The 17758-nt window shown below is 37.0% G+C and overlaps 1 protein-coding gene across 1 annotated transcript in view; it reads right to left on the reverse strand.

Annotated features, from left to right (window-relative positions):
* Positions 1-17758, reverse strand: part of Iqgap2 (IQ motif containing GTPase activating protein 2) — a 285734-nt gene that overhangs the window by 105241 nt on the left and 162735 nt on the right. The window contains exons 6-10 of the mRNA XM_026404122.2: positions 8487-8554; positions 8071-8184; positions 7192-7370; positions 5015-5102; positions 1247-1410 (exon numbers count right to left, since the gene is read on the reverse strand). Coding sequence (XP_026259907.1) covers positions 1247-1410; positions 5015-5102; positions 7192-7370; positions 8071-8184; positions 8487-8554 — 613 coding nt within the window. The remainder of the gene's footprint in view (positions 1-1246; positions 1411-5014; positions 5103-7191; positions 7371-8070; positions 8185-8486; positions 8555-17758) is intronic.

Genomic DNA, 17758 nt, shown 5'->3' on the forward strand with positions numbered 1-17758 from the left:
GATGTACATTACCCTCCAGAAAGATTGTACCATTCACACTCCTAATAGTTATTTAGGAAATGCCCACTACCCCACATTTATACCTACACTGGGTTAAATCCTTCTAATAAAAGCCAGGAGTGATGGCACAGGCCTTTAATCCTGGCAACTCAGGAGACTTGCAAGTTCAAAGCCAATCTCAGCAACTTAGCGAGGCCCTGAGTAACTCAGCAAGACCCTGTCTCTAGATAAAAAATAAAAAGGGCTGGGATGGGGTTCAGTGGTTAAGTCCCTTGTGTTCAATCCCTGGTATTATTAAAATAAAAAAAAAAGCCCTCTAATATACTAGTATGTAATCTAATCTTAAAAATATATGTATATTTACTTCTGAGTTTCAACTTCTCATGTGTTTGTCATTTGTATATTCGTTGTCTTGTGAATTGCTTGTTAATGCTTTAATATACTATAATATAACTGATGTGTGTGTGTATGTGAGTGCTAATTCTGATTTTTAAAATCCAATCACTAATCTTCTGTGTTTCCTTAGAATTTTAAGTTCTCTTTCCTTTTTTTTCTTTTTTCTTTTCTTTCTTTCTTTTTTTTTTTTTTTTTTGGTGTTTGTGTGTGTGTATGTGTTAGAGATTGATTTAAGGGCCTCACACATAAAACATTTAACCTAGTGTTGTAGAAATTTGACAGATGATATGTGTAGTGAACTAACACTTTTGAACAAAGGTTAAACAGTTGTAAGGATGCCTATTTTCTTGAAATATGGCTCTCTCCTATGGAAAATTTTTGGTTCAGCTTCTAGTACTTTAAAGCATTAAACATGCTCTTACAGTAAACTTATGTGAACACCACAGTTGAACCCTATTAGCATGTGAAAGAAAAAAACCAAAGCCATGGTGTTAATGTTCCTGGTTGTACATTTCTAGAAACGTTTTAGAGCTAACTTATTTTTCTATAGCAAAACATTACATATTTTAAAAACACTTCAGTGTAATTAAAAAATTATCTAAATTTCTTCCAAAAAATAACATAGAATTGAAACAACCTGTTTTTATGTGTATTCGTGTGAATTTCTAACTAGGCTCCTAGAATCTTCTCATAGTCTAAAGCAAGAGTTAAAGAGGAGGGAAGGCTAGGGATCTGCACAGGTGGGTCATGAGGCTGGAGATTAGTGTGAGTGAGAGACTCTCCCCTCCCCACCCTCTCCCTGCTTTCCTCAGTTGCTTTCTTTCTATGCAAACAGTCTCTTGGGACTCACCATGGTGTTCTGTTTCTGGAGGTTGAGGAGTTCATTCTGATACATAGTAGCAGCAAAGGAATAGACCTCAGGCAGCTGGGCCTCCGGTTTCTTCAGTGCAAGCAGTGTATTTGCAGGGTCACCTTCCCGAATGACAGCATTGATGTGGTCCACGGCAGCCAATCCTGAGGATGGGTTCACAGGGCTCCTTCAGAATAATTGTCGTCCCCCACACCCCTGCCCAACCCAGCCAGCCTTTCTTCCCAAGAACTATAAGCAGTTTCCAAGAACTCTGAAGAGCTGCAGATAGGGGACAGGCAAAACCCTGGAAAGCCAACTCAGTAATACAAGTCAGCCCAATCCTTGGAGTCAGTCCCTAGAAGAACCTCACTCAGCATTGATGGAGCTGGGGCTACAGGATCATTCCTGCCTAGTATGACTTCCCTTCAAAATCCTTGCTTTTGGGACTAGCTCTGGTCCCCTCCTCTTCCATGATACCTTCAAACTGTTTCAGTCCCTGAGGATTTCTCTCACCTTGTAAACTCAAGCTATTTAAAACTAGGCTATTCCACCAGGCTTTTCTTCCATTGCTCCTTGTGGTTTAGTACTGCTTCCCTAAGACTTAAAGCTACATGAACACTGGAAAACAAGTCTTGCCCAGCTTCTGTATCCTTTCAATGAACTGGCATTTGGTAAACCCAGAGAGGCACTTGGATACTTTCCCACTTCCATCATCTGATACATCATAAACTATGTAATCTTCCCACCAGTTGTTACAAGGAATTTTAGTGAACAAACTAAGGGTGCTTGGAACAGCAGATTGACTTAGCTGACTAGGCATAAAAACTGAATTGCTAAACTAATGGAAGAATGGGTGATGAATTCTATCACTGGAGCCTGCAGAGTGTGCCCTCTAAACAAGGCATCTGGGTAGCAGGAAAATCAAAGACCCATAGATTTCTAGAGATTTTCAAGCAAGTTTGTTTGGTAAAATATGCCTGGGCTGCAGCTATGATTATTCTACCCTTTTTGACAAGATGACAATTAATTTTCTCTACTTTTGCAAAGAGCATCCCTTAGACTTTCTGCTAAGAAATAGCAGGAAACATGACTAATGGAGGACTTTGAGTCAATCCCAACTGGAAACATGTACTTAATACAAAGAATCTTTGGATCCCAAGCACTACATTTTTATACTTAGAATTAATGGGACAAATATCCAGAAAGGAGAGTTGGCGATTGTTTGTGGTGTCTATTGCACTGTTAAAGTTAGTGAAAGCCTTTCGGCTACATCTGGAAGTACTCTAAGTAGGATCTTGCTTCACCTCTGAGAACTTTATTATGTGGGTTTGTATAACTGGATGTTAAATATTCAGAAACCCATACCCTTAAAACCCTTTTAATAAACTGTTTCTTCTAAAGAAGTTTCATCTTTACTCATTTATACTGCCTTTAATAAAATTTCCAGCCGTGATCTTAACATAATATAGTGTGCAATGAATGGAACGCATGAGCCAAACACAAGAGCCAAATGACCACAGTTTAAACAAAACTGAAATCTCTGAAAACAGAACCATTGGCTTTACCACCAAAGCTGTCACCTAGGCCATTACAATGACTGCTACAAATGTTAAGTCTCAGCATTTGTTTAATAAGTTATTTTTTAACTTTATTTAATTAATTTATTTTATGTGGTGCTGAGGATTGAACCCAGCACCTCACGCATGCTAGGCAAGCGATCTATGGCTGAGCCCCAGCCCCAGCCCCTTAGCCTCAGCATTTAAATGTAATAACCAAGACAGCTGGGGAAGAGCTTGTTAAAGTACCTATATTTTATTTAGATTTTAAAGTGCTCCTCTGTCTCATTGTCACATTACCAACCAAAATAGCTTCAGATTGTTTTTATAAGACTACTTTCAGTCCTACCGTGCTGTAAATTTCTAGATGAGGACAGATCAAAAATTTCAGAATAATCTTGTTCTGCACATTTAAAGCTACCAAACATTGTAATGCCCTTTATCAATTTCAGCTAATTATTCCATTATGTTCAAATCACCCAATGCCTTTTACTTAAAAATAGGGGGAAAAAAAGTATAGCTAATTTGGCATTAAATTTGCAGGCAGGAAATTGTGTCATTGTATATTAAATATTTACTTATAAGGCATTTTATTTAACATGAAAAAGACTGTTTTAGTGGTTGTAACCATTTCAAAAATAAAAGATGGTAAAAGATTATGAAACTATTTCCTTTTAAAGCTATGGACTTCAGATGTTGTCTTACTGGTCATATTAATTTTTTCTTATAATGAAAATTCTCAGCTTTCAAAAAGAGCAGAAAGAGAAACCGAAATTGGAATATCATATACCATCATTAACCTGATTCAGATTTAATAGGGATAGAAGAATAGAAAAATATACTCCCCAAATAATAGGATATTGACTTAAAAAAAAAAAGTCACTCGAGAACTCTCAGCTGTAGTGTATGTGAGTTAAATTCTCAAGTTTACTCAGTTGCTAACTGCCAAACATTGACATTAACTTTATTTGATCTTCCTTGATTACTGTTTGAACCCTTTGGGACTTTGTTTCTCCCTAGCAACTTAGGAGCAGACTTCTGAGTAACACCTACAGGTGTGCATTTCCTTGAAGGTGTTCATAGCAATAAAAAATATTCCAAACTCATTTAGGAAGTTACATATAGGGCAAGATTTAATACTATCGTAATTAGTGAACACTTCAAATTAAGTTTGACAGTGGGGTTCACATGCTTTAGGTCCAAATGTTCTATCATGAATTCGTTTTTTTTAGAGGGAATATATGCATTGTTTACATTGATCTAGAGAATACAAAAGTTTAGTAGAATTCCTTGCTGCCTCTTCTGAGGCTCAAGTAATAATAAATATTACTAGAGGAAGAAAGAGTCTAATAACAAGATTGATGGGTCTGACCTGCATATGTTTATTTTAACCACCCAAATTTTCTATTCTTTATAGTCACATAACTGAACAAGGCACTAGGAGGAATTAAACTAGAGGATCAGGGAAGTGAGACTCAAACCTGCCATTGTATAATTTTAAAAAAATTTTTAATATTTAGTTTTCAGTTTTCGGTGGACACAACATCTTTATTTTATATTATGTGGTGCTGAGGATTGAACCCAGTGCCCCATGCATGCCAGGCGAGCGTGTTACGGCTGGAGCCACATCCCCAGCCCTGCATTGTGTAATTTAATGTGGCCCATCGATAGTCTTACTCTCTTATAAGTACCACATGCTAACCAAATGCTATTGGAGCTCTTATAATCTTATTCTCTTGCGCATTAAAACTACACAAGCTGTAAGAAAAGAATTCTTGCAAACTAAAGACTAGTGACTGAGAAGGAATAAAAGGCATAAGTGTCAATAATATTTTTTATAATTCCATAGAACACCATCAACTATCACAGGCAAGGAGATATAATCTTGTGGTCATAATCTTTCACTAAATAACATTCAATAATAGTCCAAAGGGGACAGATTCAAAATATGAAGTGTACTGTACCTATAAAGAAACAGGAAGGTAGAATCAAACTAACTTCAGGGTACTTGGAGATACTTTGTATGGACTGGGAAGAGGTACACCAAAAGACTCCAAATGTCAAATGTCAAATTATGATTAAGAGCAATACTGACATTTACCAGATTTTTCATCACACAAAACAGTTTTGGAAGTACATAATTGGAGATTCTAGTAAAGGAAGTTTGTAGCTTATACAACTATCCATTTCCTTCATATAATCCATTACTTACTATTGACTTTATTGATATTTCCTTGGATTTCTGCTTGTGTCAGCAGTTCTTCATATGCATCTCTTTCTTCTTCTGAAATACAGCTATTCTGCAAAACAAAGTCTTCAACTGATTCCTAAGGTTCAATAAAATCTTTCCAATGCTCAACACTTGATTGCAAAAAATGCAAGCATTGATTTAAAATAACCCACTAGTTTTCATTTCAGGTCAGTACAAACATTTGTGAAGTGCTTGCTCTGTGCAGGCAACTAGGGGAGAGACATTCAGCAAGAATTACAAAGGACAGATCCATTGACTCTTAGAAAAAGGCTAAATTTCTAAAGTGGAAAATATTAGGCTTCATGACTTAGTATTGGGGTTTTTGTTGTTGGGTGTTTGGTGTTGGCGGGGGCACTAGGGATTCAACCCTGGGCCTCACACATGCTAGCCAAGTATTCTACCACTGAGCTACACCCCAGCCCATTTTTAAAAATTGTATTTGGAAAGATGGTCTCAGTTGTCCAGGTAGGGCCTTGAACTTGGAACTCTCCTCTCTCAGCCTCCTGAGTAGGTTGAACCACTAAACCTGGCAGTCTTGTCACTTTTTAAAGTGAAAAACAGCTAAATATTGGTAATTTCACTTGATTTGATCTAATAAAATTAAGAATGCAAATAACAATTATTCACAACAGAACTTATTCTATTAAAAAACAGATTCAAACTAAATTGGGAAGGAAACTTTGAAAAGCATTAACAACTGAGGAGGGTGTGAAGGAACAGAGTAACCATAAAGGCTAATTGGGTGACAGGAGATAGACAGCAGGAGTTGGTCACACAGGTCACAAAGCTTGCCATGTTGGGCCATCAATGGAATATATGTCCAGGGTTAGCTAAAAAGGTAGAGAGGTCAGTTAGGCCTCATGGAGGCCTTTGAAGGCCAAGCTAAGGACCTGTACTTACTCAGTAGGCACTAAAGAATCAGAAGAGGTTTTGGGTGGGGTGACATCAGATCTATAGTTAAAGATTAATTTTGCAAACTCAAGCTCTGAGAAGGGTTGGCTTGGAGAATGACAGGAATCAGGGAAACCCCATGAGGAAGGTGCTATGAGTCCTATGACAAGGTCAGGAGGGTAGCACTAAGACAAGTTTGGTGAGACTATACCAGGCACCGGATTTAAGTTGGCAAAAAAAAAAAAAAAAAGACAGAATATAGCCATGAGTAGGACAGAGGGGACACAAAGAGTCTGGACAAGGTGGTTGTCATTCCAAACCAAGGACTTGGGGGAGGAGCATTGTGAGGGTGGAGATGAGCACTCTTCTGCTGTGGTAGAGTGCAAGGCCTGGGAGACAGGGACGATGAGATCTGGAGGAGTAGCAGAGAGGCCTATTTGAAAGGAACTTGTACAAAGTTGACGAGTGACTTCCTCAACAAGTAGATGAGCTCAATGGAGGAAAAACAGAGAAGTGATCAATGTTGGACCTGGAAGGATCTCTATGTGTAAAAGGAGGAAGAGAAGGAGACACTAAGAGATCAGGGCTGATGGCTACCATGGCAGCCAAGACACATAACCTGAGGGAGCAGACAATCTCAAGGCAGTGAATGCTGGTAGAAGCTACCAGGTGAGGAAAAGCCATAAAAATAATGTGGCTAAAAGTGACTAGAAAGAGCCCAGTGAGAGAAAGCTGGTGATGAAGTAGAAGTCCTCAGTGTGGACAAAGCTTTCAATAACTGGTTAGACGGGGTTAGGATCAGGAGCAATTTGTCTTGCTGAGACATATTTGCTACCTTTAAATATATGAAGGGTTAACTCTTAGGAAAAAATGAAGATAGCAGATTAAAAACTACCCTCTTTAAACTTTACTGCATTAAATCATTCACCTCTACTAATAAATACAAAGTCACTTGGCCAATACAGGATCTGCTGACAGTGATCTTTGGCTACTATTTCTACTTTTTCTGGGTAAGGAGTATGTTTATGACATGACCTTCAATCCTTCCAACCTATAATATTCTTCATAAAAAAAAAGTCTATCTAATTTTGGTATGTAATATATAGTCTTCTTTCACCCTTACATTTCCAAACCAATTATCCATGGACAAAGAAAGTTGATTTTAAAATATTTTAAAAAGTAAGGCTTTTTAAAACTAGTAAATCATATTCATAACTGTATTTATTACTCAGAATCTTATTAAGTACCTTCAGTCTTGCATTTTCTTCTTTTTTCTTTTTGGCTTCCCAGAGTTCTTTCTGATATTCCTGTGCGAAGTTGTCATTCACTAAAGTTAAAACTGCATTTGGGTTTCTTAGCGTTATAATGGTCTGTTCTGCTACTCCCTTTTCGATAGCTTCATTAATGGCTATAACTGCAGCATGTACTGCAAAATTAAGAGAAAAAAGAGAATTTTGTCAGCAAAATACAACATCAACAGTTGCCTTGACATTACATGAACTCAAGCAGTTTTATTGTCTTCCTTGGCTTCTAGTAAGTATAGAGATAGAGATAAACATCGGAGATATCATGGAGTACCCGACAATCTTTCCTCATGTCACTTTTTTTGTTCTGATTGCAGCATCTGTTAAGTAAGCCCTATTTGTTTATTCAACTTGCACTGAATGGCTAAAATGAGCTAAGCACTGTCAATCATTAGGAGTTCAGAGATACGAACTATGGTTCAGAGATACGCTCTATGGTTAAGGTAATATAGAACATTTTAAAGTAATAAGTAGATTCCAAGGAATACTTCTAATTTAGCTTGTAACCCTAAAAGATTCATAGCAAATGTACCCTATCACTAAAATGTAAAGACACAGAATGTAGAAAAATATTTTGGAGAATGAAGATATTTCTGGAAATTCTTAATTCACACTGTACACGTGAACATTGAAAGTTCAAAATCAATTACTTGATTACATTCTGACAGACATCCTCAAATTAACTAACTATAATACATACAATAATGACTTTCAGCATTCTTAAAATATCTTCTAAATATACTATTTTACATCATCAAAACAAAAAAAATAAAGTATGGGTAAATTGCATATTAATGATGTTTGGATTTTAGATAGACTTACATGCAGCTTCATCCACAGACAGTTCATTGGCCAGAATACCACCTATTTTGCTGAAAGATGGCATTTGTATTCCATATTTCTCAAGTTCTTTTCTCATATTACTGATTTCTTCCTCTAAAAAAGAACAATAACAAAATGAAATAAAGCCACACAGAGAGAGATGGAGGCAGTACATTCATATCAACAAATGCCTCCTCTGGAAGGTGGGGTGCTTTCTAAACAAGGGCATTAGGAAGAGTCCAGCCTGAGAGTCTCATCACACAAACATGGGGAAAGTTGAATAAAACAAGACAGGTAAGTTTTCTCTTCTGGTTAACAAAAGAATCAACAACATCAAAATGAAAAAGAAAGTCTCGGTACTTTTTTTTTTAGTAACCAGATTGTTAAAAAATACATATATAGAGAAAGAATAGTACCTGTGAAGTCCACTTTGCCCAACAAATCCTGGATCTGGGGTGCTATTCCTAATTTGAACAGATATAAACTGAAAGACAAAGCACAAAATTATCAGGAACTTTTATCATCATAATTGTGTGTGGGGGTACAGGGGATTGAACTTGGGGGCTCTTTGCCACTGAACTACATTCCTAGTTCTTTATATTTTTAAATTTTGAGATAGGGTTGCACAAATTTCCCCAAGCTGACCTTGAACGTGCAATCTTCCTGCTTCAACCTCCTCAGTTGTGGGATAATAGGCATGCACTAGCACAGCTGGCTTATCATAAATCTTCAGTTGAGAAGGACTTAAGACATACCATATCCAATCTATTCATTTTACAGATGAGGAAAGTGCATGCCAAGGTGGCATAGTCCCTGTGGAACTATGAACTACTTAGAACTCCAGTCTAAGTGGCAGAGCTGGTCTTCTATATTACACAGCATTTCTATTGAGTCAACTAACTCCATCATTCATTTGTAAGGAGAATAAGAAATTCAGCTAGTACAAAACAGCAGGTAATAAATACAACCAATATTTCTACGAATATTACAAGATTCTTATTTGATTGAAAATGCAGCTTGGATTGTATTTTTGTTGCAGCTGTTATACTGACAACTTAACTCAGGAGTGCTCTATCCCTTGAGTTAAACCCTAACCCTTATTTTTATTTTAAGTCAGTGTGTGGATAAGTTGCAGAGACTGGCCTCAAACTTACAATCTTCCTGCCTCAGCCTCCTGAGACCCTGGGATTACAGGGATGCACCACCCCACCTGGCTATATCTTTATTGGGGCGGGAGGTACTTAACCACTAAGGCTTTAAAAAACCCAGCCTTTAAAAAAAAAAAAAAAAAAAAAAACTTGAGACATGATCTTCTGAAGTTGCTTAGGGTCTTGCTAAGTTGCTGAGGCTTGCTTTGAACTTGAAATCTTCTGGCCTCAGCCTCCTGAGGGGCTGAGATTACATGTGTGTAACACTATGCTCAGCTACATTCTTATTTTTTAAATAAATCTCTAAAATCACCCAAATTTCCAGATTGAAAATGTATACAACATTGAAAACTTTCAATGTATTTTGCCAACATTTGATTTTTAAAATTACATTCATTTATCATTTATGTGAAAGGGTTTTTTTTTTTTTAAAGCCCTTTTGTCCCTTTGCGAGATTTTAAAATTTAACTTCAAAAAATATATATATATATATTTTTTTGGTAGTACCGGGGAGAGAACCCAAGGGCGCTTTACTACTGAGCTACATCTCCAGCCCTTTTAAATTTTTGAGATAGGGTCTTCCTAATAAGTTGTCCAGGCTGACCTTGAACTTGTGATCCTCCTGCCTAAGTTTTTGGACTTGCTGAGTGTTAAGGTTTAGAGATGAGGAGTCCTCCAAGAGCTCATGTGTGAGACAATATAAGAAGGTTCAGAGATGAAATGATTAGATTATGAGAAGTATAACCTCATCAATAGATTCATCCTCTGATAAATTAACTGGGTGGTAACTGTAGGCAGACAGGGTGTGGCTGGAGGAGGAAGGTCACAGGGGGCACACCTCTGGGGTTTATATTTTATCTCTGGCACATGGAGCTCTCTGTGGTTCCTTACTGCCACATTCTGAGCTGCTTTCCTCCACTGCATCCTTCTGCCATGATGTTCTGCCTCACCTTGGGTCCAGATCTATGGAATTGGTCATCTATGGACTGAGACCTCTGAAACTATGAGTCAAATAAACTTTTCCTCCTATAATGTTCTTGTCAGGTCTTTTGGTCACAGTGATGAAAAGCTGACTATAACACTGGGATTAAAGGCGTGTACCACCATGCCTGGCTTGAGTTAATTTTCTAGCTCTGTTCTCCTAGGAACCTAGTAAAGGTACACTGTCAACTTCATTACCAAGCTTCACTACTTGGGCGGGGGGTGGTAACCTGATTGATCAGTATATCTTGACCTGAAGGAATCAAAATATACCCAACATGCACTATATCTTTGGGCCCTCCTGAGTTCAGTAAACTTTATAACTGATATATACTTTGCAGAGAACTGGAAAGCTATGTAGTAGGGGACAGAGTAGTTACAATAGACAGCAACTCCCAGGGGAGTGAAGCTTTTAAGCCAGGAGGCTTGAACCTGCCAACATGACTCCCATTTCTTAGCACCAAAGTTGTTGCTGGTGTACCGGAGAATAGCTTCTAGATAGCTATGTAGACGACCATGTGGAGTATGTGGAAGATTCCCAGGGAGAGCTGTCCTGCCAGTTTGCTGGGCTTCTAGACTCTCATCCTAAGCAACTGGTGCCAGGTGTGGCTTATGGCAGATGTGTGAAGTTGACTGTCATCAAGTCATGTGAAAGCCGTTTTCTTTGTCCATTTATCACCTCAGAATAACAGCAGAAACTTTCCCAGTTAGGGACTGGGAGTATAGCTTAGTGGCAGGGCACTTGCCTAGCATGTTCAAGGCCCTGGGTTCAATCCAAAAACAGCAACCAATCAATCAACCAATAAATAAATAAATAAATAAATAAATAAATAAATAAATAAATAAATATTTTTCCAATCTAATAGCAACAGCATGTTAAGTCTATATTTCCTTCATTAGTGATTAGGTTAAAGATATAATGACCATGTAAATTTCTTCCAGGAAATGTGTATTACTGAATTTTCAAATTTCAAGAATTTTGAGTGGGGGCGAGGTCCTTTCTTTCACTCCTCACCTCAAAATTATACCAAAGGACAAAGAACAAGTGGTAATTTTAATTTCAGTTCCAAAGTGATATTCCTATCTTGTCTAAGGGAAAAAAATATATTCAACTTTGGTCATTCATCAATGTGAAACAGCCATTATATATTCATAATTCAAAGCTAGAAAGACAGGATACATTTTTTAGTTTAAGTTCTAGGTCTTTGAGATCATCAAAGATACAAAACTGTTTACACAGCTATTGAGGATTTTATTACCAAAGGTTCATGCTAAACAAGTTATTATAATTAAACTACATCATTAAGACACCATGTTGGCATTTTGTAAACCATAATATTTTATGAGCCATTTCCCAACTCATTATCACATAGAGAAAATATTCCAGTTGAAAGGCAGCCCCTGGGCTGGAGATGCAGCTCAGTGGTAGAGCACTTGCCTAACTGTCCAAGGCCCTGGGTTTGATCCCCAACACATACACACATACATACATACACACATGTGTTAAAGAAAAAATATAAAAAGGATGCATGAAATTAATGAAACATCATCCTCTTCACTAGCACCTTTCTAGTAATAGGAACTTCAAAATTAAGTGGAATTTAATAGGTATAGCCAAGCTGCAAAAAGAATCCTTGAAGAAAACAAACTATTATTTAAGAAATGACAATAAACAAATGATGATATATGTAACTTTGTGCCAACTTTTTTCATAGTACCTGATTTGCAAATCTATCTCTTCCCTTTCTACAAATTTTAATATACATCTGAACTAACTCATGAAAAAAAAATTTTAAAAAGTTGGTGAGTCAATTTGAAAATTCGACAGTAAAACTTAAGTAGCAGACATCCATAAAATATCTTCTAGCAATTTATATCTATTTCAAGTACTAAATGTGTTCTCCTTAATGTGTATTATCATATTAATATCCTATTAAAATTTTAATATACTTTAAAATTTATATTTTTATAGCAAACCTAAGCTAATTAGTATCTATTATTCTACATAGTTCCACTTCTATTTCTCTACCCACGAAATGTCGAGATAATCTAAAATTTTAGATCCAAAATTTATTTTTGTATTATGCATTGATAATTTAGATAAATATAAATTGTATTAATTTCTTTTCTAGTTTTATCTATACAAAATTTCCTCTTTCCTAATTTTATCTTTGGATCTGGGGGAGTAAGTGGTAGAGAATTTGATTAGCATGTGGGAGGCCCTGGATTTGATTCCAAGCACTGCCAAAAAAAGAAAAGAAAAAAGAAAAAAAAAAAAAGCAAAACCAAAAAAAGTTTATCTTTGGTTCTGCTATGTAAAAGTGCTTAATAAATATTTGTTAAGTGTATAAATTGCATGACTGTCAATTGTACATTTTTTTTCATTTCTTCCTTAGATATTAGTTCTGTTTGTGTAATCAAATGCCTCTTTCAGTGTCATTTTCCTTTAAACATCTGACATCTTTTGATGTGACACTTATCTTGGGGTTTGTGATTTGTAATCTGTCCATTTTCAACTGCTGACCCCGATGGTACGAGCCAGCACTAGGGAGGCTATGGGAAAACAGTGGGACTGATGCCAGGAGGTTGTCAGAGTCTTTCCTTCTGAGATTGGGGTTTCCCTGTCTCTTCTTGAGGCCATCGGGTATCTTGGGTACTGGGAGGCTCTGCTTCCACCAGCACCTATGCTTGGTGCTCTCGGGAATGGTCAGAGGCTCCTTGAAGCTGATGACTTCTTGCTTTGAGGCTCTCTTTCTGGCTCTCTTCTTGGAGCCAGCCCCACAGAAGCTCCCAGCTCTGATGCTTCCCTCTGTTTTGTGGATTATGGGCTTTTCCCGTATTGTTTTTCAGTCAATCCAATTCCTTCTTTTTATTTTGTGTCAGGAGTTGTTCAAATCTCTGGATGACATTCTTTTTACTGTACGCACACTTTTAAAAATTTTTATTTTTACTTCTTTGTTCACTATAATTGTACATAATAGTGGGGTTTGTTATGTCATGTTTGAATATGCATATAATTTGATCAATCTTATTCACCAGTAACTTCCCTTTCCTAAGTCTATCTTTTTTTTTTTTAACATTAAAAGTTTCATGTCTGGGGATCCAAGATTGCGGGCCAGAGGGAGAAAGCATTCTGTGTCGCTCTGTGACCAGGGTCTCAATTAGTGGGAATAATGCTTTGCTGAGAGTGATCCTACACAGGAATCACAGCTGCCATGCGCATGGGGCCCCTGGCCTCAGCATTAGAAAAGGACTCCTGACTCTGACTACTCACCCACGCAGGTCTCGCATGTGCCTTAGCAGGACCACATGCAGGTACTCTGGCCACCACTCCTGTGTAGACCCCCATCTACTAATGTGGGGGTCCCCCAGTTGCCTCCATCTTGAGACTCGGCAGCTACTGCCATAGTCCCCTACTCACGGTAGCCTGCCTGCACTTGGGGACATCACAGTCTCTGAAGAAAGCCGACAGCCACAAAATTGCACATCACAGAGCTCATCTCTGAAAGCATCGTACAATGCTATCGCCGGGCTCTCCCAACTCGACCTGACACCCCATTGCTGAAAGCAGCTGCCTCCGTCTTGGGTCACCTCCATCACCATCTTTAATCAGGGCAACTACCAGTTTGCAACACTGGATAACCAGATACCCATAGTTTTCTAATTCCCCCCAACCCCCAGTAGCCACTAACTCAGCAGAAAGACTGCCCAATTCAAAACAACCCTCTGCAAGAGGTGCGCAGCCACCAGAATGCAACATACAAGCCCCCAGAGAGAAAGGTTCCTTATTAGGAAATAGAAAGGGAGAGGGAGAGGGAGATACACTTTAGAGACTAATTTAGACAGCAGGAACTGTGAGGTCTACAGGCAAGATGAGAGGATGAGACCCGCATCCACATCACAGGAGCAGACCCCAAAGGAGATCCTTGAGGTGCAGTCTTCCAAGACCACATTCTGGTAACCACTACCATTCTGAGGGCAGAGATACCAACTACCAACAGACAACCCCACCTATTGGATGAGAAGGGAAGCAGGAAAGATACTGATCTGCAACCAAAACAATCCTTGTTTCTTCCTGAGATTTTTTCTCCTTTCTTCTCCCTCTTTAGTCTCATGCCCTTATATCCCCAACATATGTGAAACCAAGTACTTTGCATGAATTAAGATACTGAGGACTGAGACAACTAAATAGTATATTGTAGATGTGTTGTATATTCTTCTAATTTTTTTTGGTTTTTTCCTCTCTAATTTTCACTATTTTAACATTTTAATTTTTCTTAAACTACATGTGTTTTTCTTATGTACTCTACTGTCTTCCCTCTTGCTTTTCTACCCCAAATTACTACCCCTCTATTTTCCTGCTACTAACCTTCTTCTTTAAGTTTCTCTTTCACACTTCCTAAAATATAATGACTCTATATCCTCACCTCATACCTCCTCAGCATATCTTCCTACACCTCACCCCTGATTCTTTGTCCACCATCAGAAACTATAAACCCTTTTACAAACCTACTGATTATATTGTAGACAATAATTGAATTCACCATTGTGACCAAACTGTAAATGTCTTAATAACAACTATTTGTTTTAGGTGGATTTTTTTTTTAAATACTGGTATCTGTTAAAATTGTCCTTGCTCTTAAAGGAGAGGTATTGGAACCCTACAGTAAGCCTATGGGGTAAAAATGGTAATGCCTAGGATCTACAGAATTAGAAAGAAAGACTCACAAGTAACATGAAAAGACAAGGAAAGAAAGTTTCCCAAACAAATCAAAATACCATATTATTAGAATCCATGGCTAGCACAGCAGATGAAATTACAGAGAAAGTGTTCAGGATATACATAATTAAAATGTTCTGTGAATTAAAGGATAATATAAGAGAGCAAATACAGCAGCAAAAGATCATTTTGACAAAAAGCTACATAAGCAAATGCAGGAAGCAAAAGATCACTTCAATAGGGAGATAGAGGTTCTAAAGAAAAACCAAACAGAAATCCTTGAAATGAAAGAAACAATAAACCAAATTAAAAGATCAACTGAAAGCATCACCAACAGATTAGACCACTTGGAAGACAGGACCTCAGACAATGAAGACAAAATATATAATCTTGAAAAGAATGTGGACCACACAGTGAAAATAGTAAGAAACCATGAGCAGAACATTTAAGAAATATGGGACAGCATAAAAAGACCAAATTTAAGAGTTATTGGGATAGAGGAAGGCATAGAGGTCCAAACCAAAGAAATGAACAATCTATTCAACAAAATAATATCAGAAAATTTTCCAAACATGAAGAACGAATTGGAAAACCAAATTCAAGAGGCTTACAAGACACCAAATGTACAAAATCACAAAAAATCCACACCAAGGCACATTATAATGAAAATGCCTTACATACAGAATAAGGAGAGAATATTAAAAGCCATAAGAGAAAGGAATCAGATTACATATAGGGGGAAAACAATTAGGTTATATGCAGATTTTCAACCCAGACCCTGAAAACTAGAAGATCCTGGAACAACATATATCAAGCTCTGAAAGAAAATGAATGTTAACCAAGAATTTTATATCCAGGAAAATTAAACATTAGATTTGAATACTTTCCATGATAAACAAAAGCTAAAAGAATTTATAGCTAGAAAATCTGCACTCAGAACATCTTTGGCAAAATATTCTATGAAGAGGAAATGAAAAACAACAATGAAAATCAGCAGAGGGGGGTATTACACTAAAGGAAAAGCTAATCAAAGGAAAAACCAAGTCAAGTTAAATAACAAAAATGGCTGGAAATACAAATCATGTATCAATTGTAACCCAAATGTTAATGGCCTAAACTCACCAATCAAAAGACATGGGCTGACTGGATTTAAAAAAAAAAAAGACCCAACAATATGCTGCCTCTGAGAGACTCATCTCATAGGAAAAGACATACATAGACTGAAAGTGAAAGATTAGGAAAAATCATACCATTCACATGGACTGTGGAAGCAAGCAGGGGTTTCCATCCTTGTATCAAATAAAGTAGACTTTAAGCTAAAGTTAATCAAAAGGGACAAAGAAGGACATTTCATACTGCTCAAGGGAACCATACACCAACAAGACATAACAATTATAAATATATATGTCCCAAACAATGGAGCATCTATGTTCATCAAACAAACTCTTCTCAAGTTCAAGAGTCAAATTGACCACAACACAATAATTCTGGGTGACTTTAACACACCTCTTTCATCACTGGATAGATGTTCCAAACATAAGCTGAACAAAGAAACTAAAGAACTCAATAATACAATCAATAACTTAGACTTAATTGACATATATAAAATATTTCATCCTTCAACAAGCAAATACAGGACTGGGGATGTGGCTCAAGCGGTAGCACGCTCGCCTGGCATGCGTGCGGCCCGGGTTCGATCCTCAGCACCACATACAAACAAAGATGTTGTGTCCGCCGAGAACTAAAAAATAAATATTAAAAAAATTCTCTCTCTCTCTCAAATACACTTTCTTCTCTCTCAAATACACTTTCTTTTTTCTCAAATACACTTTCTTCCCAGCAGCACATGGATCCTTCTCTAAATAGACCACATATTATGTCACGAAGCAACTCTTAAGAAATACAAAAAGTAGAGATACTATCCTGCATTCAATCAGATCACAATGGAATGAAATTAAAAATTAATGATAAAATAAAAAACTACTCTAACACCTGGAGACTAAATAATATGCTACTAAATAAACAATGGGTTGCAAAAGACATCAAGGAGGAGATAAAAAAATTCTTAGAGGTAAATGAGAATACTAATACAGCATATTGAAATCTCTGGGACACTATGAAGGCAGTACTAAGAGGAAAGTACATTGCATGGAATTCATTCCTTATAAGATAAAAAAGTCAATAAATGACCTAACACTACATCTCAAAGCCCTAGAAAACAGAAGAACAAATCAAAGCCAAAAGCAGTAGAAGACAGGAAATAATTAAAATCAGAGCTAAAATCAATGAAATTGAAACAAAAGAAACAATTGAAAAAATTGACAAAACAAAAAGTTGGTTCTTTGAAAAAAAATATGTAAAACTGACAAACCTTTAGCCATGCTAAGAGAAGGAGAATAAAAACTCAAATCACTAACATACATGATGAAAAAGGAAATATCACAACAGATGCTACAGAAATACACAAGATAATTAGAAATTATTTTGAAAATTTGTACTCTAATAAAATAGAGAATATTGAAGGCATCAACAAATTTCTAGAGGCATATGAGTTGCCCAAATTGAATCAGGATGATATACATGATTTAAACAGATCAATTTCAAGCAAGGAAATAGAAGACACCATCAAAAGCCTACCAACCAAGAAAAGCCCAGGACCAGATGAATACATAGCCGAGTTCTACAAGACCTAAAAAGAAGAACTAATACCTATGTTCTACAAATTATTTTGCAAAAGAGAAAAAGAGGGAGCACTTCCAAACTCATTCTATGAAGCCAATATCACCCTGATTCCAAAACCAGGCAAAGAAAGAAAATTTAAGACCAATATCACTAACGA

This window comes from Urocitellus parryii, chromosome 1 (assembly GCF_045843805.1).
Source record: "Urocitellus parryii isolate mUroPar1 chromosome 1, mUroPar1.hap1, whole genome shotgun sequence".
Classification (NCBI taxonomy): Eukaryota; Metazoa; Chordata; class Mammalia; order Rodentia; family Sciuridae; genus Urocitellus; species Urocitellus parryii.